The sequence below is a fragment of the Antechinus flavipes genome, chromosome 1 (genome assembly GCF_016432865.1).
Source record: "Antechinus flavipes isolate AdamAnt ecotype Samford, QLD, Australia chromosome 1, AdamAnt_v2, whole genome shotgun sequence".
Taxonomy (NCBI): Eukaryota; Metazoa; Chordata; class Mammalia; order Dasyuromorphia; family Dasyuridae; genus Antechinus; species Antechinus flavipes.
In genome coordinates, this window is record NC_067398.1 from 669,496,155 (window position 1) to 669,521,804 (window position 25,650).

Sequence of the window (25,650 nt, forward strand, 5' to 3'; positions counted from 1 at the left end):
GAAGACGTGTTTGGGAGAGCGCGTGGGCTTGGCTCGGGCTGAGTTGGGGGTGCTGATGGGGGGCCCACAGAGCCGGCTCATCCCTGAGTCGGAGCCTCCCCAAGGCTGGACTCTGTGAGTGGGGAGGGCACAGGCTGAACCCTCGGGGTCACTGCCTGGCTGGGGATGATCGGGCTTGGGGAGAGTTAGCTTTCAGGAGTGAGTCCAGGAAGGAGCCCTTCCCCTCAGCCCTCAGCCCTGCCAGGAGGGAGCCCTCCCCTCAGCCCTGCCCGGGGGCCGGGTTCCCACCTGGCTGTGCCGCCGCCGCAGGGCCAGCTTCCTGGGTGGGTGTCTGTCACTGTGCCGGGGGGAGACTCCGTCGCAGGGAGAGCCCCTCATGGGGAGGGGTGCTAGCTGCTGGTCAGAGTGCGCTGGAGTCGGGGAAACTTCAAACACTAGCAAGTCGCGTCACCTGTGTCTGAATTTCCTCCTCTGTAAAATGAGCTGAAGAAATGGGGCCGTGGAGAGTCGGACTAGTCTGCGATGACTGAGCAACAGCATGAAATGTTTCTGGGGTTTGGTCATGGAGGAGGGGGGAGGGCCCCCGAGAAGCAGGGGCTGGTGGGTCCCTGCCCTGGGGGCCTCCGGTGCCCTCTTGGGCCCCATGGGGGATTGGTCCTGGGATCCAGGCTGCTGCGGGTCTGCCCTGGGCCCCCCTTTAGAGATTTCCGGCTCTCCAGGAACGTACTTTGACCGATTGTGGGGGCTGGGGGCTCTCCTGGGCTGCTTTCTTATGTCGGATCGGGTTAACTCCTGGATGCTTTATTACAACCCCTTTAAACTGTAACTTTAAAGGGCTTCCTGGAGAAAGCTCTGACTCCTGCCCCCTCACCCCCTAGGGTTCCATTATGAATCAAACAATGAGGCTGATAAGCGGGAGTTGGAGAAGGCTCTGGAGACCATTGCCGTATCCTTCAGCAGCACGTGAGTGACTGTGGCCCTCTGGGCCCTCCCCGCCCAGGAGAGGAAGAAGGGGGTCTGTGGGAGCCCCCTCCCCCTCCCTTCATCTTCAGGCGGAAAGGGTGGCACGTGCCAGGCAGGAAGCCCCAGTTTGAATCCTGGTTCTGTGCTCACTGGGACAAGAGCAAGGCCCTTTCCTCCTCGGACCTCAGTTTCCTTTTTTGTAAAATGAAGGGCTGGGATGGACCAAGGGTCCCTTGCTCCCCAGTCACCTCCTGGGCTGTCTCCTTAGCTGTAAGATGGGCCCATCTTACCTCCCTGTTATCAGGAACGAACAGGGTTGTGGATCTCAAAGCGCCGTACACTTTTATGAGATTATCAGTGGCCCCACGGAACTTGTGCCTCGCCTGGCTCAGTACCCCTGGCCTCCTTACCAGACTCTCTGCCCCTTTCTCTGTTCAGTGTGTCCGAGTTCCTCATGGGTGAGGTGGACATCAGCACCCTCCTGTCAGTGCCTCTTAGTGACCAGAACCAGGTAAGTGGACCCGCCCCTTACTCTCTTTGTCCCAGGGCTCTAGAGCTTGAAGGGAGCCTGATCCCAGAATCCTGGCCGGGGGTCCAGAAACCTCAAGGCTGTCCTGCCTCCGCCCTTGGAGCGGCCCCCATGGGGCCTGAGGCAAACCTTCCTGCCCCCACTCTCTGGACCCAGCTTCCTTTTCTGTCTGTTGGGGTTAATACGCGCCCGCCAGGGACTGCTTCATAAACGTAGCAGGAAGGTCTCGGTTTCCCTCCTGATACTTGGAGCCTGCTGAAGATCCTTTATCGTTCCACCCCGAGTCTCACTCCTCATCTGGAAAACAGGGGCAGCAGGACTTGTAACACCTGCCTCCAGGAAGCGATGCAAAGGTTAAAAGTAGGAAGGGCCTGAGTTGGGCAGGCCCTCTGCCTGTCAGGGCCACAGTGAGTCAGAGGCGGGAGTCGCCAAGTGAGAACCACAAAGAACGTGGAACGTCGGGGCCGGGAAGGGAACCTGGGACAGAGAACATCGGGGCCGGGAAGGGAACCTGGGACCGAGAACGCCGGGGCCAGGAAGGGAACCTGGGACAGAGAACGCCGGGGCCAGGAAGGGAACCTGGGACAGAGAACGCCGGGGCCGGGAAGGGAACCTGGGACAGAGAGTGTCGGGACCGGGAAGGGAACCTGGGACAGAGAGTGTCGGGGCCGGGAAGGGAACCTGGGACAGAGAACGCCGGGGCCGGGAAGGGAACCTGGGACAGAGAACGCCGGGGCCGGGAAGGGAACCTGGGACAGAGAACGCCGGGGCCGGGAAGGGAACCTGGGACAGAGAACGCCGGGGCCGGGAAGGGAACCTGGGACAGAGAACGTCGGGGCCGGGATGGGAACCTGGGACAGAGAACGTCGGGGCCGGGAAGGGAACCTGGGACAGAGAACGTCGGGGCCGGGAAGGGAACCTGGGACAGAGAGTGTCGGGGCCGGGAAGGGAACCTGGGACAGAGAGTGTCGGGGCTGGGAAGGGAACCTGGGACAGAGAACGCTGGGGCCGGGAAGGGAACCTGGGACAGAGAGTGTCGGGACCGGGAAGGGAACCTGGGACAGAGAACGCTGGGGCCGGGAAGGGAACCTGGGACAGAGAGTGTCAGGACCGGGAAGGGAACCTGGGACAGAGAGTGTCGGGACCGGGAAGGGAACCTGGGACAGAGAGTGTCGGGACCGGGAAGGGAACCTGGGACAGAGAACGTCGGGGCCGGGAAGGGAACCTGGGACCGAGAATGCCAGGGAAGGGAGCCTGGGACCGAGAATGCTGGAGCCGAACCCTTAGAACAGCAGAGCTGAGAAGATGGAAGTGACGCCCCAGTGTCACGTGTGTTGGGGCCCTCCAGGCCCGGGCTCTTCCTTTACGTCTCTATCTCCCACCCTGACCAGTCAGGATCACACACGCTCACACGCTTGAAAGTCCTGGGCCGGGGTTCCTGGGCCTGGGGGGCCTTCCATGGTGGGCGGCTCAGGCTCGCTTCGCATTGCCTCGTGGGGCCGTCTAACTGTCCTCTCCTGCTCTCCCTAGTCCGTGGAAAACCTCTATGGAGACCTCTCGGGGCCGTGCACAGACAGCATATCCCCTGGTACCGAACCTTATGGTAAGCTGGCCTGGCCCACGGGGGAAGCTCCCTGCCCCGGGCAGCTGGGGGATGGCGTCCATTAGGCCGGCACGGCCTCCAGCTGGAGTGGCCCCGGGCCCAGCGTCTCTCCCTGGTGGCTCGTGAGCCCCGGATTTGGGACTTGTCGGGGCTCCAGCTGGAAGAGAACGCCCAGCTCAGCCTCAGGCAACGTGCGGCCTGAGGAACAGACCCCGGAGCCCTGGGGAGGGGCGCGGGGGCCTGAGGGAGGGTACAGCCCACGCTCTGGCCCTGCTCCCTGAGCATCTTTGAGAACAGCTTGGGAGGCGGGGGAGAACTCATGGGGAACCGGACCCGTCTCCTGGGTGCAGGCTGCCTGCTGGCGGACGACGTGGACGTGGTGCTGCAGCGCTGCGAGGGGGGCGTGGACGTGGCCTTGCAGTACGCCAAGAACATCGCCAAGTACATGAAAGACCTCATCTATTACCTGGAGAAGCGGACGATGCTCGGTGAGACCCAGCAAGAGCTGCCTTCCTGCCTGGGGGAGGTAGGAGAGGGGAAAGGCAGGGGTGAGGCTCAAGAGCCAGGAAGAACAGCAGGCTGGCAGAACCTAGGTCAGAGCTGGGAGGGCCCCTAGAACCCGGGAGGTCGGGGCCGGGAGGGCCCCTAGAACCAGGATGTCAGGGCCGGGAGGGCCCCTAGAACCCGGGAGGTCGGGGCCGGGAGGGCCCCTAGAACCCGGGATGTCGGGGCCGGGAGGGCCCCTAGAACCCAGGATGTCAGGGCCGGGAGGGCCCCTAGAACCCAGGATGTCAGAGCTGGGAGGGCCCCTAGAACCCGGGAGGTCGAGGCCGGGAGGGCCCTTAGAACAGGGCTAGTCAGGACTAGGATGGCGTTCAGAGATTGCTAGTCCGTTTCCCTTGTGTTGCCATGGAGCTAACAGAATAGAGCCACCCCGGTTGTGCCGGGGCTGGGGCTGCAGAGGCCGCTGACCAGCCCCTCAGTCCAGGCATCCCCAGGCCAGGCTCTGAGAGCCTGAGGAAGGACGAGCTGCTCAGCGAGGCTGCTTTGGAGGGGGGACCTGCCCTTGGAAGGCGGAGGGAGGCAGAGGCCATTCCCGGGTAGGGGCTGGGATGCTCTTCCTCGGAGACGGAGGCTGCCCTTTCTCGTGGTGCCCCCCGTGGGCAGAGCCGCAGCTTCGGACTTTGGGCTGCTCTGGGGGCCTCGGGGCTGCCCACCCAATCTGTCCTGCCTCCGTGCCCTGAAAAAGGAGGGCGTTTGACCAAGTGATCTTCAGGATCCCTTCCCGCTCAGATTCCCAAGTCCTGCGGATGGAGTCCAGAAGCTTTGCGAGGATGCCCAGGGGATGGGCCCTGCGGCCCTCTGCTCCTGCGGGCCAGGCTCAAGGGCTGAGCAGTGACCCCCCCCCTTCTCTCCCCTCACCCAGAAATGGAGTTTGCCAAGGGTCTGCAGAAGATTGTCAACAGCTGCAAACAGACCATCACCCAGGAGGTGGGCAGACGCTCCCGAGACCCTCAGAGCAGAGGATGGGGCGGAGCCTTTGCTGGGGAGCGGAGGTCCTTGGGGGGTGTCTGGCTCTGAGGATACACCGGGAGTGGGGCTTCTTGGGCCGGATGGGAGGGGGAGATGAGAAAAGAACCTCCTGGGCTTGACCGGGTCCCTTCTTTCTGCAGCCTCACATGCCTTTCCTGTCCATCTATTCCCTGGCCCTAGAGCAGGACATGGAGTTTAGCCATGGGATGCTGCAGGTGGTGACCACCCTGCAGAACCAGACCTTAATGCAGGTGGGGGCCTCCCCAACTCCCCGTGCCCCCTCCCAACGCCTGGCTCGGAGGGTCCGTGCCGTGGACTCTGGCTTGTGCCCCGGGAATCCTGCGCAGCACGGGGCGGGGTGGTAGCTCTCCCGGGGCTCCTGATTGGGCAGGCTTCCTCTCCCTCGGGGGGCCTCGGGTATCTCTGGGGATAGATGGTGGGGGCGCGGGTGACTGGCCAGGGCAGCCCCTCCCCCCCGGGTCAGGGCCGGAGCCGCCTTCCTCCCTCACCCCCGCACGCGTCCCCTCCTCAGCCCCTGACCCTGCGGCGGCTGGAGCACGAGAAGAAAAGGAAGGAGATCAAGGACCAGTGGCATCGGGCCCAGAGGAAGCTGGTAGGGAGCTTGTCCAGGTGGGGAGGGACCCGGGGGCCCAGACCCGCTCACACTGAGAACAGCGAGGGGCCTCCCTCACCCCCAGCCAGCTCTGGGTCGGGGGGCTCAGGGGCTTCTCCCCAGAGATTTCTGAGAGTCCTGAACCTCCCTGGCGCCCCCCGGTGCTCGGGCCTGGGGTCTCCGGCCCCTCGGGAAGAGCAGAGTCCGCGGGACCCACCTCCCCCTCCGTCCCCCCCTCTCCTCAGCAAGAAGCGGAGACCAACCTGCGGAAGGCAAAGCAGAGCTACATGCAGCGCTGCGAGGACTACGAGAAGGCCAAGTACCTGACCGTGAAGGCCGAGGAGGAGCAGGGCAGCGGCGGGGCGGCGGGCGCGGGCGGGGGGCCCAGCAGCGCCGCCACCAAGGCCCTGGACAAAAAGAGACGCCTGGAGGAGGAAGCCAAGAACAAGGTGAGGAGGGGGCGGGGGCGCGCAGGCCCGGGCCAGGAGGGGGGGCACACAGGGGCACACAGGCCTGGGCCAGGAGGGGGGGCGCGCAGGCCCGGGCCAGGAGGGGGGGCACACAGGGGCGCGCAGGCCGGGCCAGGAGGGGGGGCACACAGGGGCACACAGGCCCGGGCCAGGAGGGGGGGCACACAGGGGCACACAGGCCCGGGCCAGGAGGGGGGGCACACAGGGGCACACAGGCCTGGGCCAGGAGGGGGCGCGGGGGCACACAGGCCCGGGCCAGGAGGGGGGGCACACAGGGGCACACAGGCCCGGGCCAGGAGGGGGGGCACACAGGGGCACACAGGCCCGGGCCAGGAGGGGGGGCACACAGGGGCACACAGGCCCGGGCCAGGAGGGGGGGCACACAGGGGCACACAGGCCTGGGCCAGGAGGGGGCGCGGGGGCACACAGGCCCGGGCCAGGAGGGGGGGCACACAGGGGCACACAGGCCCGGGCCAGGAGAGGGGGCACACAGGGGCACACAGGCCCGGGCCAGGAGGGGGGGCACACAGGGGCACACAGGCCCGGGCCAGGAGGGGGGGCACACAGGGGCACACAGGCCTGGGCCAGGAGGGGGGGCACGCAGGGGCGCGCAGGCCGGGCCAGGAGGGGGGGCACACAGGGGTACACAGGGGCGCGCAGGCCCGGGCCAGGAGGGGGGGCACACAGGGGTACACAGGCCCGGGCCAGGAGGGGGGGCACACAGGGGCACACAGGCCCGGGCCAGGAGGGGGGGCACACAGGCCCGGGCCAGGAGGGGGGGCACACAGGCCGGGCCAGGAGAGGGGGCACACAGGCCCGGGCCAGGAGAGGGGGCACACAGGGGCACACAGGACCGGGCCAGGAGGGGGGGCACACAGGGGCACACAGGACCGGGCCAGGAGAGGGGGCACACAGGGGCACACAGGGGCACACAGGACCGGGCCAGGAGAGGGGGCACACAGGGGCACACAGGCCTGGGCCAGGAGGGGGGGCACACAGGGGCACACAGGACCGGGCCAGGAGGGGGGCACACAGGGGCACACAGGGGCACACAGGACCGGGCCAGGAGAGGGGGCACACAGGGGCACACAGGCCTGGGCCAGGAGGGGGGGCACACAGGGGCACACAGGCCTGGGCCAGGAGGGGGGGCACACAGGGGCACGCAGGCCCGGGCCAGGAGAGGGGGCACACAGGGGCACACAGGACCAGGCCAGGAGGAGAGAAGGCTGGGGCCGGGGGCCAGGGAGGGAGCCCAGCCTGCCCGTCCGGGTCAGAGCTGGCAACATGGGCTGGAAGCCTCAGGCTCCGGTCTGTCGGCAAGCGCTGAATCAGCGACTGCTCGCGCTTGTCAGTGAGACCCGAGGTCGGGATCCTGCTTGGTTGAGAGCAGGGGCTGTAAAACGGGTTCTAAGCAGAGAAGAGCCGGCCCATGGGCTTCCCGGCCTGGGCCCCCCCAGCTCACTGGGGTCTTTGAGAGGCACCAGGAGCAGCAGGCCGGGAGTCAGGAGGACGGTTAGCAGCTGGTCACACAGTGTATGAGCGAGCGCCTAGTGGAGAGACTTGAAAGAGCGTTTCTTCCTTGCTTCCCTCCCTCCCTCCCTCCCTTCCTTCTTTCCTTCCTCCTCTCGCTCTTTCTCTTTCTCCCTAGTTACATGTAAAACAACATTTTTTAATACACACACATTCATTTTGACACGTTTCCATCGTGTTTGGGGAGAACCGTGAGGGGGAAGCAGAAGGGTGGACGTAGCCTGATAGACGCCAGTCCCCGTGGCTCTCCCTGGGCGGGGAGGGCATTTCCCCCAAGCTTGCTGGGATTGCCCGGCTCCCTCAGCCCCCGGGAAGAGCCACGTCTGTCAGAGTTGGCCCTCGTTCAGTCCGGCTTTTGCCCTTCTCCTGGTTCTGCTTATTTCAGTCAGCGCGAGTTCGTGTAAATCTTTCCAGGCCTTTCCAGAATCAGTTTGTTCACCGTTTTTTATTGGCCGTCCAGCTCCGTTATTCTTGCATGGCCTGGCTTATTCAGCCAGCCCCCCACTGACGGCGTCCCCTCCTTTTCCAATTCTTCGCCGCCACAAAAGGAGCCGCTGCCAGCGTCGTCGCCCGCGTGGGCCCGTTCCCCTCGTGGCTCCCCTGGCCCGCAGAGCCGCTGTGCGGCCCCGGGGGGAGGCGGGCCCGGAGGGGGGGCCCAGCTTTGTGGCCCCGGGGGGGGGCCCAGCTGTGTGAGGGGGACGGGCCGGGTCTGGTCCCCTGTGGGAGGTGGCAGCGGCTCGTGCGTCTCCCCAGGCAGAAGAAGCCATGGCCACCTACCGCACCTGCATTGCCGACGCGAAGACGCAGAAGCAGGAGCTGGAGGACGTGAAGGTGAACTCCCTGCGCCAGATCCAGGAGGTCATCAAGCAGAGCGACCAGATCATTAAGTCGGTGAGTCCGCGGGGCGTGGGCTGGGGCTGCGGCAGCCGAGGGCCCTGGGAGGTGGGGCTGGCGCGGGGCGGGGGAGAGGGGAGGGCCGGGCTGGGGGCGCCTCAGGGGGAGGGGGAGCCGGGGCCCAGGGAGTAGTGGAGAGCTCGGTTTGGCCAGAGCAGAGTGCGGAGGGAGCGACGCCGACGCGTCCATGGGGAGGCAGGTGAGAAGGGCCCTCGGTGTCAGGCGTTTGTCCCAGCAGGAAGAGGGGGCTCCGGGGGCAGCAGGTGACTGAGCAGGAAGAATGGGGGAAGGGAGACCCCATGGGACACCTTGTAGTGGTCCGGGTGAAGATCTGAGGGGGGCAAGAGTGGAGGGGAGAGAATGGATCGGGGGCCGGGGAGGGCTAACGACCCCCAGCGAGGGCCCAGTGAGCGGGAATAAGGACTCGCAGGCACAGGCAGCTGGAAGGCGGCAGATTTAGGGGCAGAGCCGGCTAGTTCAGGGGGCTGTGACAGCGCGCCCGCAGGGTGTTGGGCAGGCAGCTGGGAGGCAGGGGAGAGATGAGGGCTGAATCCGGGAGGGGGGCTCCTCTCTTTGGGAAAGTAGCAGAACAAGGGTCCCACGGTGGGCAGGACGTGGGAAGCTGCGGGGAGGGGAGGCCGTGGCTCCGGCCGAGCCTCCCTCCCCTTAAGACTCCCTGGGGGGCCTCGGCCTGGCAGCCGCTCGGCGCCCGGTAAATGTCGTTCCCTCACTTCCGTGGGCAGCCTTTGCTCCTCGGGCCCCCCTGAGGCCGCTGCGGCGCTCGGGGCTTAACGTAATCGGGGCCTCGTCGAGGGGCTGCCCGGCCCTCCTTACCGGCCGCTCTGACCCCGCAGGCCACCATCTCCTACTACCAGACCATGCACATGCAGACGGCCCCGCTGCCCGTCTACTTCCAGACCATGTGCGAGAGCAGCAAGCTCTACGACCCGGGGCAGCAGTACGCCTGCCACGTGCGGCAGCTGCAGCGCGACGTGGAGCCCGACACGCAGTACGACTTCGAGCCCTACGTCTCTCACAACACCTGGTAGGTCCCGCTCCTCCCCCCACGGCCCCCGCTGGTCCCAGCCTCGCGCCCCGGCCGGGGAGGGAGGGAGGGCAGCGGGGGCGCGGGGGACCCAGCGGGGCGGAGCCGGCGTTCCTCCACCCTCACGGCCGCTTCCAGAGGGGATGCGATGGCTTTCTCCCCTTTACGGCTGAGGGAGCTCTTTTATTTATTTACTTGGCTGGGTGTTTTGTTGTTGTTGCCGAGGCAGTCGGGGCTCAGGGACTTGCCCGGGGTCTCACAGCCAGGACTGTGTCGGAGGCCGGATTGGAACTCGGGGCTGGTGCTCTGCCCCCTGCGCCCCCTGGCTGCCCCAGCGGGGAGATTTTTAAGTGACTCGTTAGCGCAGGCAGGATTCCCACTCGGCTCCCCTGACTCCGCCCTGGCATTCGGGCTGCCCTGACACCTGCGACGCCGTCCCTGCCAGCCTGGCCCCCGAGGCCTGAGGAGCGTCCAGGAGCGCAGGGGGCTCTCGGGCCCGGGCCCCCCGAGGGCCGCCGCTGTCCGGCTCCCTCGGCCCGTGGCGGAGGCGAAGAACCTCAGCTCAGTGATGTAGGGAGCACAAGAGGCTTACCTGGGGGTGCCGCCCGGCACGTTCTGTCTCCGGGGGGTGCACCAGCCTCGCTGCCCGACGCGGCGGGCTTCCCTTCTCTGGGCCTCAGTGCCCCCCCGGTAAGGGAGAAGGGACGGCGCTTTGTGAGCTCAGAGCTCCCTCCCAGCTTGGCCCGGTTCTAAGCTCGCTGCCGGCCCCAACATTCTAGATTCCGAGGTCTTGTTCAGCCCCGCCACACTCGGTTCTGGGCTCCGAGGTCACTGAGTCTGCGCCCCCCAATGTTACCCCTTTTACGTTCCCTGTTTAGGTCGCCCTTAGTCCGGGCGCGGAAATCCAGCTTCACGGCCAATGAGTCGAGCGGCGGCACGGAGGGGAGCACGGTGGCGGGCTCCGAGGGCGGGGCGGTGCCCAAGGAGCGGCGGGGTGAGTCTGGGCCTGCGGTCGCGCGGGGGGGCAGGGCCCGGGGCGGGCCCACAGTCCCTGATGGACGTGGCTCCTCTCCAGGTGGACGGGGCCACCAGGTCCATAAGTCATGGCCCATCTCCATGACAGACTCTGATAGCAGCTTGGACCCCAGCGCCAATGGTGCAGGTAACACGGGGCTCTGAGGACTTTTCTCAGAACCTCTTCCCTCTTTGAAGGGCTCTGGGAGGCAGGATGGGGTCTCTGATGGCCTGGAAGCCCCTCGCACCCGACTGCACCGCCCCCCGTGTCCCGGCCTGTCTCCTGGAGCCCCCCACGGTGCCCGTGGGTAATGTGGCCCCCGGGCGGGGTTTTCCCAGCAGGGGACTTCCAGAAGATGGAGCGGACCCCCTCCAGCGGCACCATGTCATCCAGCGAGGAGCTAGCCGACAAGGAGGGCCACGCCTCCGCCTTCGAACAGAGTACGTGGGCCTGCCCACGCCCCAGGGGCCAGCGTGGGCGCGGGGGGGGCCGGGATTTCCTCCCAAGGGCCCTCAGCCTGGCCGGGCCCAGCTCTCCTCGGAGCGGGCGGCCCTCCGGGAAGGGGTCGGCGGTTCTGTGCCAGTGCCCTTCAGGGACAGACCCCCCTCAGGGTCAGGAGGCCCGGGTTTGAGAATTGGCGGCTGTAGGTGACCCCGGCCAAATGGGCTCCTCATCTGCCGACCGGAGGGGTAGAGCAGGCCATGGGGCCCTAGCAGCAGCTTTTAGCTCAGTTAGACACGCAGTTGTTGAGCACCTGCTGTGTGCCGGGCACTCTTCGGGGCACTGTCTCTGCCCCCGAGGCAAGTCGCGTTGTGTGGCACGGAGCTGGAGCCGGGGTGTGAGGTGCTGACTTGCCTTGGCCCCCCTCAGCAGACCTCAACGGCATCGCCCCCGACATCCCGGTACCCACCGGCCCCTTCCGAAACGTGGGGCTCTCCAAGGCAGCGCAGACCCACCGGCTTCGAAAGCTGCGCACTCCTTCCAAGTGTCGTGAGTGCAACAGCTACGTCTACTTCCAGGGAGCTGAGTGCGAGGAGGTGAGGGGCCGGGGGCCCGCTGGGAGCGGGGGCGGCTTCCCCCGGGGGTGGGCCCGGGGCTGGCGGGGAGACCCCCTCCCCTTCCAAGGCTCTGCCTTGCTGCTCAGGCCCCCTGCTTCCTCCGCAGTGCTGCCTGGCGTGCCACAAGAAATGTCTGGAGACGCTGGCCATCCAGTGCGGCCACAAGAAGCTCCAGGGAAAGCTCCAGCTGTTCGGACAGGATTTTCAGAAGGCAGCCCAGGGCACCAGTGACGGCATCCCCTTCATCATCAAGAAGTGTCTGTCTGAAATCGAGCGGCGGGCGCTCAGAACCAAGGTGACGCTCCTGGGGCTGGAGGCTCGGGGGGCTTGGAGTGCTGGGGGACTGGGCTCTGGGGGCCTGGCGCTGGGGGCCTGGGCGCTGGGGGACTGGGCTCTGGGGGCCTGGGGGACTGGGCTGGGGGACTGGGCTGGGGGACTGGGCGCTGGGGGACTGGGCGCTGGGGGCCTGGGCGCTGGGGGACTGGGCTCTGGGGGACTGGGCGCTGGGGGACGGGCTCTGGGGGACTGGGCGCTGGGGGACTGGGCTCTGGGGGACTGGGCGCTGGGGGACTGGGCTCTGGGGGCCTGGGCGCTGGGGGACTGGGCTCTGGGGGACTGGGCGCTGGGGGCCTGGGCGCTGGGGGACTGGGCTCTGGGGGACTGGGCGCCGGGGGCCTGGGCTCTGGGGGCCTGGGCGCTGGGGGCCTGGGCGCTGGGGGACTGGGCGCTGGGGGACTGGGCGCTGGGGGACTGGGCTCTGGGGGCCTGGCGCTGGGGGCCTGGGCTCTGGGGGCCTGGCGCTGGGGGACTGGGCGCTGGGGGACTGGCTCTGGGGGCCTGGCGCTGGGGGACTGGGCTCTGGGGGACTGGGCTCTGGGGGCCTGGCGCTGGGGGACTGGCTCTGGGGGCTGGGGGACTGGGCTCTGGGGGACTGGGCGCTGGGGGCTGGGCGCTGGGGGACTGGGCTCTGGGGGCCTGGGCGCCGGGGGACTGGGCTCTGGGGGCCTGGGCGCTGGGGGACTGGGCTCTGGGGGCCTGGGCGCTGGGGGACTGGGCGCTGGGGGACTGGGCTCTGGGGGCCTGGGCGCTGGGGGACTGGCTCTGGGGGACTGGCTCTGGGGGCCTGGGGGACTGGGCGCTGGGGGACTGGGCTCTGGGGGACTGGGCGCTGGGGGACTGGGCGCTGGGGGACTGGGCTCTGGGGGCTTGGAGTGCTGGGGGACTGGGCTCTGGGGGCCTGGGCGCCGGGGGCCTGGGCTCTGGGGGACTGGGCTCTGGGGGCCTGGCGCTGGGGGACTGGCTCTGGGGGACTGGGCTCTGGGGGCCTGGGGGACTGGGCGCTGGGGGACTGGGCTCTGGGGGACTGGGCGCTGGGGGACTGGGCGCTGGGGGACTGGGCTCTGGGGGCCTGGGCGCTGGGGGACTGGGCTCTGGGGGACTGGGCGCTGGGGGACTGGGCGCTGGGGGCCTGGGCTCTGGGCCTTTCCCTTCAGGAAGGGGTGGTGTCTGTCCTCTGACTTCACACCCCTGCCCGAGGAAGGGCTTAGTCCCCCTTAGCGTCTGTGATGGCGAGGAAGGCGTTAGCGGAGGCCACGGTGTGCCCGAGTGTGGGACTAAGTCAGCACCCATGGGTGTGAATCCTCAGGCCTACCACTTGCCCCTTCTCACTGATGATGGGCCTGCTATTCCCCCTTTCGGCCTCAGATTCTCCATCTGTAAAATGGGGATAATCTGACTTGGGTGGACTCTCTCACGCAGCTGTTGGGAACCCTGAGCTGCTTGACCAGGCTGGTCCTCGAGGCCTGGGCTCCTGCCGCCTGCCTTCCCCTGGTCCAAGGCGCTCTGGGGGAGAGGTCTCGGGTTCTGACCTGTGTTCTGGCCCACACAGGGAATCTACCGGGTCAATGGCGTCAAGACCCGTGTGGAGAAACTCTGCCAGGCGTTTGAGAATGGCAAGGAGCTGGTGGAGCTGTCCCAGGCCTCCCCGCACGACATCAGCAACGTCCTGAAACTCTACCTGCGGCAGGTGAGCCTCCTTGGCCAGGTCTGTCCCCCAGGACTCCCCGGGGCTTCCTCTGCCGCTTCAGAGCCGCCCAGTCACCTCATCCCCAAACTGGTGACCTCCACAGACTCATGCAGCTCCGGGTCTCGCGTGGGCACCTCCCCCAAAGCTAACTTCCTGTGTCCCAGAGAGCCCCCAGGAGCAGATTGGGAGGAACTCAGTTGTCTGAGAGCGGTCTTGGGGTGAGGGTAGGGGGTGGAGAAAAGATGTCTTAGGATATCTCTGTCCTTGAATACTTGTTTCCTTTTTTCCCATTTTGGGGGTGACTAGGAAGGGCATTTGAGGTTGAGAGACTTGCCCAGCCAGTCTGCCCAAATTCAGTCTGAGGCTGACTTGGAACTCCTGACCCCCCCCCCCCACTTCAGAACCACCTAGCTGTCTCAACAGAACTTTTAAAAAAGTTATTTCTCCTTTTTGTTTTTACATCAGTCACTGATGGCTCAAAAGACCATTTGTGGACAAGGTAATAGAACAGTTCAGTCGATTCAGAGCCGGTTGGAGGCTGTGTGAGAGCCGTCCTAAAGTTTGGGGCAGCCCTGGGTGGGAAGAAGGGGGGATCTGCAGGAAGAGGCTGGATGAGCAGTCACCCTAAAAGGAATTTCTGACCAGCTGTCCACAAGGGTCCCTGGAGTTCTTTAGGAATTTAGGTTGGAGAGGGAGCCTTTCTGAGCGGGCGGCCCAGGCCAGATGTCTCAGGTCGGATGCGTGGGGCAGGGCCCGGGACCCGGAGGCCTAGCCCGGTGTGGGGGCCCACGAGGCGCTCCCTTCTTGCTGAATTGCCGGGCCCTCTGGTGCACGGGGGAAAGCACTGGTTTTGAATCAGGAGTGGATTCAGATCCTAGCTCCAATCCTTTGGGGGCTAGACACATCAGCCTCTGGACTCCAGTTCCCTCAGGGTCTTACAGATAACGAGCCTTTCATGGTCACCGACTTGTAAGGACGCTGTTTGTGACATTTAATCTGCTATAGAGTAAGGGAACCATAATTACTGAGAAATATTGTGGTGGTGAGGTAGAACCAGCTGGACATGGGGTCAGCAGGCATGGGAGCCGCAGATCCCGGCCCTGGAACCTAGAGGTTCTCAGACCAGAGGCAGGTGCCGAGTCCTTTGTGAGCCTCAGTTTTCACAGCACTAATAATTCTGTGGGGAAAATGCCTTCTGACCCTTGAGGCGCTAGAAAAGGCGATGAGGAAGGGGGTTGGTGGGAGCCGGCCCCCAGACCCTCACACCTCTCTGGTCCCCCACAGCTGCCCGAGCCCATCCTTTCATTCCGCCTCTATCATGAACTCATGGGGTTGGCCAAAGAGAGCCTTCAAGCCGAGGCAGAAGCCAAGGCGAGTCGGGGCCGAACTGAATCTGACAGAGACAAGGAGCAGGATACAGAAGCCATGATAAGCAGGCTCCGGGACCTGTTAAAGGAGCTGCCCCCAGAGAACAAAGCCACGCTCAAGTACCTCATTCGGCACCTTCGGAGGTGAGGGGTCAGGGAGGGGCCGTGCAGCTGTCCAGAGGGAGGAAGGGAGGGCAAACTCACGGGCAGGACATTTGGGCTGTGACTCTGTGTTGAGAATGTTTTTTTTAAATTACTAAAAGTCTTTTTTTTTCCACTCACTTCCCCTCTGTCCCATTGAAAAAAATGGGGAAAAAACCCACTATGATAAATATTCATAGTCAAGCAAGACAAATTCCCCCTTTGGCTGAACCCGTTATTCAGTTCTTTGGTGCAAAGGATCACAAATCCTTTGGTCATTGGATGGGTCAGAGTTAAGTCTTTTAGTCAAGCTATTTGTCTTTGTAATGTTGTTAGTGTATCAATTATTCAATTGTGAATCTTTATTGATTTATTTATCTTGGGTAAATTATTGAATTCCCTGGGTCGGTCTTTCCACATCTGTAAAATGGAGATCTGATAATCACTGTAGCTCTAGTACCAGGCCTCTAGGAGTAGGATTGCTGTAAAAGTATCATATTAACTAATGCAAGGTAAAGCTCTTGACAAACCCTAATAGTCCCTTCCCCAGGTGATCGTGCAGAAAATACAACACAACCTTTAAATTGTTATGGAACCTGTACAATACTATCATTTTTAAAAATCTGGTGTTTTTTTTTTTCACTTACATGTTTAAAAAAATTTGATATAGTCTCTTTTTAAAAATTTTGAGTTCCTAATTCTTTTCCACTTTTCCTTTCTTCCCCCCTCATTGAGAAGGCAAGAAATTTGATATAGATTTTACATCTACAGTCATGAAAAACATATTTCCAATTTTAGGCTGTGAAAGAAAACATAGAACCTCCCTCCTCCAAAATACAAACACAAAAATAAAAGAGTAAAATAAAATATTCTTTGACCTCCAATCAAACTCCATCAGTTCTGTCTTTGAAGACGAATAGCATTTTTTCATCCCGAGTCTTTTGAAATTATCTTGAATCTTTGTATTGCTAAGAATAGTTAAGTCATTCACAACTGATTATCATACAATATTACTATTGTAATGGTCTCCTGGTTCTGTTCACTTTATATCAGTTCACATAAGTCTCTCCAGGTTTTTCTGAAACTATCCTGCTCTTGTCATTTCTTATAACACAGTAGTATTCCAGCACAAACATTTACCACATTTGGTTTAGCCATTCCCCAGTTGATGGGCATCCCATTGATTTCTAGTTCTTTGCCACCTCAAGTAGAGCTGCTATCAATGTTTTTTACATAAGGCCTTTTTTCCTCTTTCTTTGATCTCTTTGGGGTACAGCCCTAGTAGTAGTATTGCTGGGTAAGCATGGTTATAGTTCCAAATTACTCTCCAGAATGTTTGGATTAGTTCACAATTCCACCAACCCTGCATATCCCCTCCAACATTGATCATTTTCCTTTTCTGTTCTATTAGTCAATCTGATAAGGGTGAGATGGTATTTCAGAGTTTTAATTTGCATTTCTCTAACCAATGGTGATTTAGAGCACTTTTTTTTTTTTTACATGATTACAGATAGCTTTGATTTCTTCTTCTGAAAACTGCCTGTTCATATCCTTTCACTATTTATGAATGGGGGAATGACTTGCAGTCTTTTTTTGGGGAAGGAGTGAGGCAATTGGGTTAAGTGACTTGCCCAGGATCACACAGCTAGTAAGAGTTGTGTCTGAGACCTAATTTGAACTGAGGTCCTCCTGAGTTCAAGGCTGGTGCTCTATCTACTGTATCACCTACCTGTCCAATGACTTTTATAAATTTGACTCAGTTTCTCTATATATTTGAGAAATAGTATCAGAGATACTTTCCTTTTCTCCCCAGCTCTCTGCTTTCTTTTAATTTTTGTTGCATTGGTTTTGTTTATGCAAAACCTTTTTAATGTAATTTAAATTACCATTTTATATCTCAAAATGTTCTGTCACCTCATTTTTGGTCCTAATTTCTTCCCTTATCCATAGATCTGACAAGTAATATATTCTGTGCTTCCCTAATTTGCTTATGGCATCGCCCTTTATATCTCAATCATGTACCCATTTTGACCATATCATGGTATATGGTGTGGATCCGTAACTAGATTCTGCCAAAACCGTTTTCCTGTTTTGTCACATAGTAATTTCTTGTTCCAAAAGCTTGGATCTTTGTGTTTGTCAGAACACTAGATTACTATATATTACTGTATATTGTGTATTTATTCCACTGATCCATCACTATATATATATATATATATGTGTGTGTATATATATGTGTGTATATATATATATGATTTGCCCAACTGCCTCAACAAAAACACACACACACACACACACACACACACACAGTCCCACAGCTAGGAAGTGTTAAGTGTCTGAGACCAGATTTGAACTTGCAAACTGATTTCAGGGTTGGTGCTCTATCCACTGCACCATCTAGCTGCCCCTCACCACTTTATTTCTTAGCCAGTTTATTTTGGTGATTACCACTTTTGTAATATAGTTGAAGATCTTTAAGCCATTTTATTCCACTTTTTTTTTCGTCAATTCCCTTAATATTCTTGAACTTTTGCTCTTCCAGATGAATTTCCTAGTTCTATAAAAGAATTTTTTGGTAGTTTGATTGGGATGGCATTGAATAGATAAATTAGTTAGAATTGTCATTTTTTGGCTCAGCCTCCCTGTGAGCAATTGATATTTTCCAGTTGTTTATTTGTGTGAAAAGTGTTTTTGAGTTTTGTTCATAATTCCTGGTTTGTCTCAGCATGTAGATTCCCAAATATTTTCTGTTGTCTGCAGTTATTTTAAGTGGGATTTCTCTTTCTAGCTCTCGCGATGAACTTTGTCCGTAATCTGTAGAAGTGCTAATGATTCACGATGGTTTATTTCATATTCTGTGACTTTACTCAAAGTTGTTCATTGTTTCCCCTCGTTTTCGAGTCAGTTCTCTCAGATTCCACTGGTACATCTGCTGAAGGACAGTTGATACCCCACTTCTATTCATGTTCTCTTCTCCCCCCGGGCAGGATTGTGGAGGTGGAGCAGGACAACAAGATGACTCCTGGCAACCTGGGCATTGTCTTTGGGCCCACTCTCCTACGCCCCCGGCCCACCGAGGCTACTGTGTCTCTCTCCTCCCTGGTGGACTACCCCCACCAGGCCCGCATTGTGGAGACCCTCATATCCCACTACAATGTGATCTTTGAGATCCCTGCTGGGGAGGCGCAAGAGGAGAGCCCCGACAGTGAGGTAGGTGTGCAAGAGGCAATCCCTTGACCGACATGAGCCTGCCCACCATGGCCAGCTCCATGGAGGGGTGCAGCTGGACTGAAGATTTCCCCAGGAGGACTCACACGGGTCCCTGGATGCTTTGTCTGTAGAACAAATTTACATACCGGCTACAACCCCGTATGTAGCTACAGAAACAGAGATTATCTTTATTCACATTACCTATCGGCAGGAATCCGTATTATGCATAATAGTATTAATAAAGCCAAATCCTCGTTTCTGTAGCAGAATACTCATAACTTGCTTTCCCCACCATCACCCCAAGAGGTAAACTATGTCATCGTGGTTCTCATTTTGCAAGTGAAGAGACTGAAGAGGAGAGTTAGGAGTGAGTTCCCATGAGGTGGATTTGAATTCAGGACTCCTGGCTCTCAGTTCAGGACTCCCCACACCATTTCATCAGTTCCTTAGACCCTAAAGCTCCCCAGAACCACAGAGCAGAGCCCCAGACCCAGTGGGCTGCCCAGAGATAGAAGCCATAGCTCCCCCTTTCCTCAGCTTCTGCGTTCCCACCTCGTCCCCGGGGTGTGCTGGACGTTTGGAGAGTGCGGAATACCCACACTTAGTAGTTGGGTGATCCTGGGCATGTCATGTAACCTGCCTGTCTCAGTTTCCCCACCTATAAAATGGGGGTGATAATAAAAGCGCCTACCTCACAGGGTCACTGTGAAGATCAAATGAAATGATATTTGCAAAGTCCTGCCATTTAGCAGCCACTTAATGGATACTTGCTTGCTTTCTTCTTTTGTTCTCCTTAGCCTCAGTTTTTCTCATTCATTTGTAACTGCTACAAAATTTAAGGTAGGGGACAGCTGGGTGGCGCAGTAGATAGAGTACCAGTCCTGAAATCAGGAGGACCTGAGTTCAAATCTGGCCTTAGACACTTAACACTTCCCAGCTGTGTGACCCTGGGCAAGTCACTTAACCCCAGTTGCCTGGGGGGGTGGGGAGGTGGATTAAGGCACAGATGGAGCAACTAGTTGGCCCAGTGGATAGAGTGCTGGGCCTGGAGTCTGAAAGGCTCCTGAGAACCTTACTAGCCTGGGAAAGTCATTTCCCTGATCTCTTTTGTTTCCTCATCTGTGGAATGAGCTGGAGAAGAAAATGGCAAACTACTGCAGTTTCTCTGCCAAGAAAACCCCAAATGGGGTCACAGAGAGTCTCAAATGACTGAAAACAGCTGAACAACAAGAGGCACAGAGTTCTGAGCGGTCAGTTTATAAGGAAAGCATGAATTTATCAAGAAATAGAATCTTAACTAAGACCCCAAGGTAGGGAATGGCTGCCCTTTTAGGGATGTGAAACAAGTGATGATTAGTGAAGAACTGGGAATATGGGACTGGCAATGAGCCCCTCCTTCCCTCTTACGACTAAGAAACGTTCACTGCTTGGGGCCACCTGCAAGGAGAGAGCTAGGGGACCAGATGTCTTTGGATAACAAGATAGATGTTCTTCAAGGCTAACGTTTCTTTGTCTCGGGAATAGAATAGTGGTTAACAAGAGAACTGGACAGCTGAATTTCTCAACAAAGTTCAGAAACAAGGAATCATGACTTAGGCGGTTATCAAGACAAAAGCAATTAAGTGTAAATAAGGTAAATTAAAAAGACCGAATCTGATCATTTCGTGTTCATTGGGATTGATAGTGCTCATATTCCATATTTCTGGGGGCCATTGTGAAAAGAAATGCTTTGTAAACAGTAAAATAACACAGAAGGGTTTGTCAGTCACTCAGGTGGTTCCCCTGCCCTCTTGTTGCCATCTCTGGGAGCTGAAGATGATCTTGCCTTTCCCCCCAGAAAGGTCCTTAAGGAAAAGATAGGGTGTCCAGCCATCTCCTGGAGGGAGAAGAGGATCTTCATTATAATTGTTGGACTTGCTGCCTTGTATCTCTCTGTATTTTGATAAAATAATGATTTATCTAGAAAATAAGAACCAGAATATCCAAAGAGATAAGGAAAAAAGGAAGGAAATACAGGGAGAACAGTACTTTTAGGCCTTAAACTTCATTCTAAAGCAGCAGAACCAGTTAGCTGAATGTATTATCGTCGTTGTTGCTAAGGCAGAAAAAGGTCCAGGATGATTAATGGTCCTTGAATTTTAAAAAAATCATTTGGTTTTTTTCCCCCAATTACATATAAAGGTAATTCTTAACATTCATTTTGAGTTCCTCTCTGCCTACTTGTGTAATCTTGTAAAACATTCCATGTGAGTCATTTTGTGGAACAAATCTCAAACCAGAAAAAGAAAAATAACGTGCTTCTGTCTGCATTCAAACTCCATTGGTTTCTGGTGGAACCTAAAGCTGGAGGTTATAGCATTTTTCAACACTGGAATTTCATCTTTGGAATTGTCTTAGATCATTGTATTGCTGAAAAGAGCCAAGTCTTCATCCAACAATATTGTTGTTACTGTGTTTGATGTTTTCCCAGTTTTTCTCACTTTACTTTGCATCTATTGATGTAAATTTTTCCAGTTTTTTTTTTTTTTAAATCATCCTGGCTCCTTTCTTACTATACAATCAATAGGATCCCATCACAATTAGGTGCCAAAGCTTATTTAGCCAATCCCTCAATTTCCAATTCTACCACCACAAAAAGTGCTACTGTACATATTTTATATCTCCCCCCCTCCCCTTTTAAAAATATCTTTAGGATATAGACCTAGTACTAATATTACTGGTATGTACATTTTTATAACCCTTGGGCACAGTTCCAAATTGCTTTCCAGAAAGGTTGAGTTGATTTTCAGCTCCACCAAGAGTGCATTAGTGCCATTTTCCTACATCCCCTCCAACATTTGTCTTTTTCCATTAGCCAATCTGATAGATATGAAGTAGTACCTCAGAGTTGTAATTTTCAATTTTTCTAATCAATAGTGATTTTTGAGCTCTGATAGAGGCAGCCTGTTCCTATTCTTTGAACACTCATCATTTGGGAAATGACATATTCTTTTAAATTTGGTTGTTTTCTATATATTTTTTGCAAAACCTTTTTTGTTTAATATTATCAAAATTAGCCATTGTACATTTTGCAATATTCTTTCTCTTATTTGGGTCTAAATTCTTCCCTTTTCCAAAAATCTGGTAGGTCTTTGTTTAATGGCATCACACTTTATGTCCATATCATGTACTCCGTTTGACCTTATCTTGATATGGTGTGAGATGTTGATCTATACCTAATATCCAAAAAAACCTTCAATTGCAGATCTCAGGTTTTTTGGGGAAGGCTTGAGGAGAGGGTTTTCTCTGACTTTAAGATAGTGTGCTATGGTGAATAGTAAGGAAGATTAGGTTTAAGTCTTGCCTCTGACGGGTACTAGTTTTGTAGGAGGGGAAACCTAGCACTTAGCATGTTGCCTAATCACACAGTGGGCAATCAATAAATATTGATTTTGACCCCAAGCAAATCACTTAATCTTAAGTTGGCTGGCCAACTCTCTAAGACTCCCAAGTGAAAGAGAAGCTACCAGGCTACTTGATGGAGTCTTTTGAACCAAAATCTGGGCCCCAAACCCTATCCAAATTTCTCTGGGATATAGCTTAGCTTTATCTTTATGGACTCACTCCTCCCAACTTCTCTTTAGGATGGACCGGCTTCTGAGCATCCTAGGGGTGAGATACCCTTCTTGGAGGTGAGCGAAGACACACAGGATCTGGATTTCCAAACGGAGGCATATAGAGGTGAGTCCCCTGTATGGGCAGTATGTGGGGCAATCGTATCAGCCTTTGGTGGGGTAAAGGAGTGTAGGTGAAAATAGATAGTCTCGGATTGGATATGTGGAAAGAGAAGGATGAAGGAGTAGACACAAAGGTTGCAGGCCCCAATGATGGCGACACTGATGTTAATAGGGAAGTCGAGGGGAGGGTTTGCAGGGAGAGATGATGAGTTCTATTTGGACATGTTTAGTTTAAGATGTTCAGAATTCCTTGGTGATGTGGGACTGGAGGTCGAGAGAGAATCTGGCCTGGATCTCCAGATCTGGTGGAAGCTGATAAGATCATCAGGTGAAACAGTAGAGAAGGGGAAAAAGGAAGGGGCTTAGGAGAGAGCTTTTGGGGACAAGCTGTTACTTTCAAAGAAATGACTGACTTTTGTAGTTTGGCTTCCTTAGCCATCACTCAAACTCAGCTTTTGAATCCAATGGTCTTTTCTGGTTTTCTTGATGTCTGCTTCCTCCTCCTCGTCTTCCTCCCTGTTCTCTCGTCTCTCGACTTGTGCTTTTCTTTGGGTCTGCCCATTCCTGGCTGTTACTCCTTCTTGGTCTCCTCTGCTGGATCAGCAGCATCCATTTCTTGCCCCCTCCCCCGTGGTCTGTCGTGGCCCACCTTCTCTCCCCATTCCCTTTCCCTTAGGGCTTCCATCAGCTGCCACAGTTAGCCTCTCCACCCCTGGGCCTCCCAAGTCTCTACAGCTAACCCTCCAATAATCTGGTCCTCAGCACCAGTTGCTCGTTGGACAGCTCTAGCTGTGTCTCCCATCTCCTTTTCAAACTCAGTCCCAATAAAGTGGGACTCATTTCTCCTTCTCTCTTGAGCAGTCCTTCCAAAATATCCCTCTTCCTTTTGAAGGTCCCATCATCTCTCCGGTTACTGGGGTCACACCTTTCCCACATCCCTCTCTCTTCAGTCCTTTCTCTATAGCTTTCAAATGATCGCCTCTCTTGACACACATACCTACTTCTTTCTTCAGGTTGGCTGCAGCCACCTTTTAACTGAGCTTGCTGCTTCCAGATGTGCTCTCTCCAATTCAGCAGCCAAAATCATTAGCATTTCTTAAGGCATGGTTCTGACCATATTTCTCCCCAGCTTTATTAAAAAGTTTCAGCCTTTCTCCATTGCTTCTAGGATAAAGTAAACACGAGTTTGGAGGAGTAGCTAGATGGAGCCTTAGGTAGAGTACTGACCTGGTGTCAGGGAGGACCTGAGTTCAAATTCAGACACTTAATAGTTACTAGCTGTGTGACTCTAATTAAGTCACTTAACCCCAACTGCCTGTCAAAAAAAACAAAAACCAAAAAAAGAGAAAGCAAGTTCTCGGGGAGGAGACGGGACCAGTTCTTTATTGTCCTCATAGCCCTAGCGTGTAGTGTGCACACAGCAGGGGTTTAGGAGAATGTGTATCGAATGAATGTAGAAGTGAGCTGTAATTTCCTCGGTTTCCCTAGAATCCATTAACCGTTCCAATGACTCGGACTCTGAACTAGAAGACAGCTCGGATTTGCAAGTGTCCGACGGCGCCAGCGCCCTACGCCGACTCAGCCTCCTGATGAAGCAGGAAAGCGAGACGAGCACGGAGGAAGGGTCCCAGAGCCACAGCGGGAGTGTGGAGTGGCTGGACCCCGTTGTCAGAGAGGAGCAGAGCGACGGCGACGACGATCAGGAGCCGGGCAGAGAGGGGCTGGTCCTGCAGCTCTCCTCCTACAACGCCAACCAGTCCAACAACACCCTCCCGGCAGGGCTCGCCCCTGCCCCCGGGACTCGGCCAGGCGGCTGGCAGCTTCCCGCAATCAGGCTGAGGGGTGGGAAGCTCACCATGGGCACTCATGGGGAAAGGCGGCCAGAGTTTGTGTGAACGGAGGCAATCAGCAGAGGATTTGATCTCTGCTACAAAGTTTTGGGGAAGTAATACTATTTGAGACAGAAACCCGTAGATCTGCAGCTGGTTCTGGGCAGAGATGGAGCTGCTCCAGATGATGTTCTGCAGAGCTGCACAAAGGCAGCTTTGTCGAATGTAGATCAGTTAGACAAGGCTGCCACAGCTCCAGTCATCCCAGGTCACTTTTTCCCTGGTCCCCCTATGGGAGTTTCACTGAGTTTTTTCACTTTTTTTTTCTCCATGGATGCGGAAATATCTCCATCCGGGGCATCCTAATTCCTGCTATCTGGCTTGCTGCTTCAGAGGGCCAGAACTCTTATTTTAAAACAATGGGTTGCTTTTTTTTAAATGGTTTTAATTTTTATTTTTTTGATGTTGGGAGGCGAAGGATCTCTCAAGGGGGAAATGTAAATATGATGTATCCCCTGAGCCATCTTGGATTCAGTGCCCCCAGAGACCCAAATGCTTTTAATGTATTATTATAAGAGGTAGGGAGTAGGCGGGTTCCTTCTCTTTTAAAGCTGGTCTCCAGTAACTTTACCAGGCCCCTGGTGGGCCTAGCGTGACTAAAAAAATGAACCTGACTTCCAGGCTACAACCTTTGTACAGCATTAGGTTCCTGATCTACTAGGAGCTCTGGTGGGCGAACAAGACTTTTAAGCTTTGCAAAATCTGCAAGTGTGATCCTTCACAGGTAGAAGTTCAAACAAAAACCCATTTTTCTAATTCAGACCTAGCCTTCCACCTCTCTCCCAAAGATTCTGAGGTGTCTGTCAGGGTCACTTTGATCCCAGTGGGGTGGTCATGGCTGGACTTATTCTCACAAACTGGGAAAATGCCTTTCCAGCTCTGGACTACTAGTATGTAGTCAGAAGTGCACTTAGGAGGATCCTGAGCCAGGAGCTAATCTGGATGTTCCCCCCACTGATCCTTTAGAGCATTTCCAGGTGACAGCAGTATAAAATGTCGTGGGAATGCTGGCCAGATTCTTTTCTCCCTGACGTTGACTCGTACCGCTCAGTTCATATACCATCCTTACCAACTTGCCAAAACTTAACTCTCATTAAAACCATTTAAGTATACACATCAACACTGCTTTAAGGCTCACAAAAAGCTTTCCTCCCAATAGCCCAGGGAGATCACATGCGAGGTTCCTCCTTACCAAATGGTTGCCCAAGGCTAGGGTTATAAACTTGTTCCTGGTCACCCAGCCACTGTTAATGGTAAGAGCTGAGATCCAAGTTTGAGTCTCAAGTCTTTCCTTTGTGCCATATGGAGCGCTCCTGGGTCTCATTTTCATCCCTTAGCAGGATATGAAGCTTGCTTGGGGCTGCTTGTAGAAACTCTCGAAATAAAGATTGTTCTACAAACTGAGACACTGTTTCGGCTGTGGGCAAAGCATGTTAGCTGCCATGGTCGGAGAAATCTCTCTAGTGGTCCTGTGGAAGCACAACACTCGTGGTTTGTACAAATGTTTATTCATCTTGCTGGGAATTCTGAAATGCATTGCTTAAAAATAAAATCTGGAGCTCATTTCCTTTTCTGGGAAAATAACTCATTCTTGCCGCCAGCCTCTCAAATGAGAATTTCACTGATTTTTAAGGTGGAAGGAGTAGTGTAAATCATTTAGTCTGAGCTACCCAAGAGATCCAAGGTCCAAAAGCATCCCAAGACCTCAGATATGTGTGCTCGTAGGTCAGGGTTTTTGAGTCCCAGGTTCACGTGTTCTTTGTTGTTCAACTCATGTCAGCAGCACAGGAGGGAAGGTGCCTCCCCACGGGGGCAGGTCAGCCTGTATGAAAGGGTCCTCTGAATAATAGCCCCACACAGGGAGCTTCAAAGCAGACATCCCACCTACTCTACAGGAAGGCCACAAGGGGGCAGGTTGCTTTTTTCTTACATAAAACCTAAATCTGCCTGTCTGGGAAATCCCTCAGTCCCAGCACAATAGTCTGAGGCTTCTCAAAGCTGCTCTCACAATCATCACACAAACTGGGAGGAAATCTAGGATATAATCT

At 56.3% G+C, this 25,650-nt stretch overlaps 1 protein-coding gene across 3 annotated transcripts in view; it reads left to right on the forward strand.

Annotated features, from left to right (window-relative positions):
- Positions 1 to 25,165, forward strand: part of ARHGAP45 (Rho GTPase activating protein 45) — a 46,095-nt gene extending 20,930 nt beyond the window's left edge. The window contains exons 4-23 of one of the 3 annotated variants that reach the window (XM_051972151.1): positions 879 to 963; positions 1,402 to 1,474; positions 3,023 to 3,095; positions 3,446 to 3,583; positions 4,522 to 4,586; positions 4,769 to 4,879; positions 5,161 to 5,241; positions 5,487 to 5,690; positions 7,995 to 8,132; positions 8,990 to 9,180; positions 10,059 to 10,174; positions 10,256 to 10,342; positions 10,534 to 10,635; positions 11,066 to 11,232; positions 11,360 to 11,548; positions 13,142 to 13,279; positions 14,564 to 14,790; positions 17,775 to 17,997; positions 21,621 to 21,717; positions 23,202 to 25,165. In XM_051972151.1, coding sequence (XP_051828111.1) covers positions 879 to 963; positions 1,402 to 1,474; positions 3,023 to 3,095; positions 3,446 to 3,583; positions 4,522 to 4,586; positions 4,769 to 4,879; positions 5,161 to 5,241; positions 5,487 to 5,690; positions 7,995 to 8,132; positions 8,990 to 9,180; positions 10,059 to 10,174; positions 10,256 to 10,342; positions 10,534 to 10,635; positions 11,066 to 11,232; positions 11,360 to 11,548; positions 13,142 to 13,279; positions 14,564 to 14,790; positions 17,775 to 17,997; positions 21,621 to 21,717; positions 23,202 to 23,608 — 2,912 coding nt within the window. In that variant the 3' untranslated portion in view covers positions 23,609 to 25,165. The remainder of the gene's footprint in view (positions 1 to 878; positions 964 to 1,401; positions 1,475 to 3,022; positions 3,096 to 3,445; positions 3,584 to 4,521; positions 4,587 to 4,768; positions 4,880 to 5,160; positions 5,242 to 5,486; positions 5,691 to 7,994; positions 8,133 to 8,989; positions 9,181 to 10,058; positions 10,175 to 10,255; positions 10,343 to 10,533; positions 10,636 to 11,065; positions 11,233 to 11,359; positions 11,549 to 13,141; positions 13,280 to 14,563; positions 14,791 to 17,774; positions 17,998 to 21,620; positions 21,718 to 23,201) is intronic. The other 2 variants (XM_051972153.1, XM_051972152.1) reach the window with 2 other exon arrangements.
- The last annotated feature ends 485 nt before the right edge of the window (positions 25,166 to 25,650 follow it).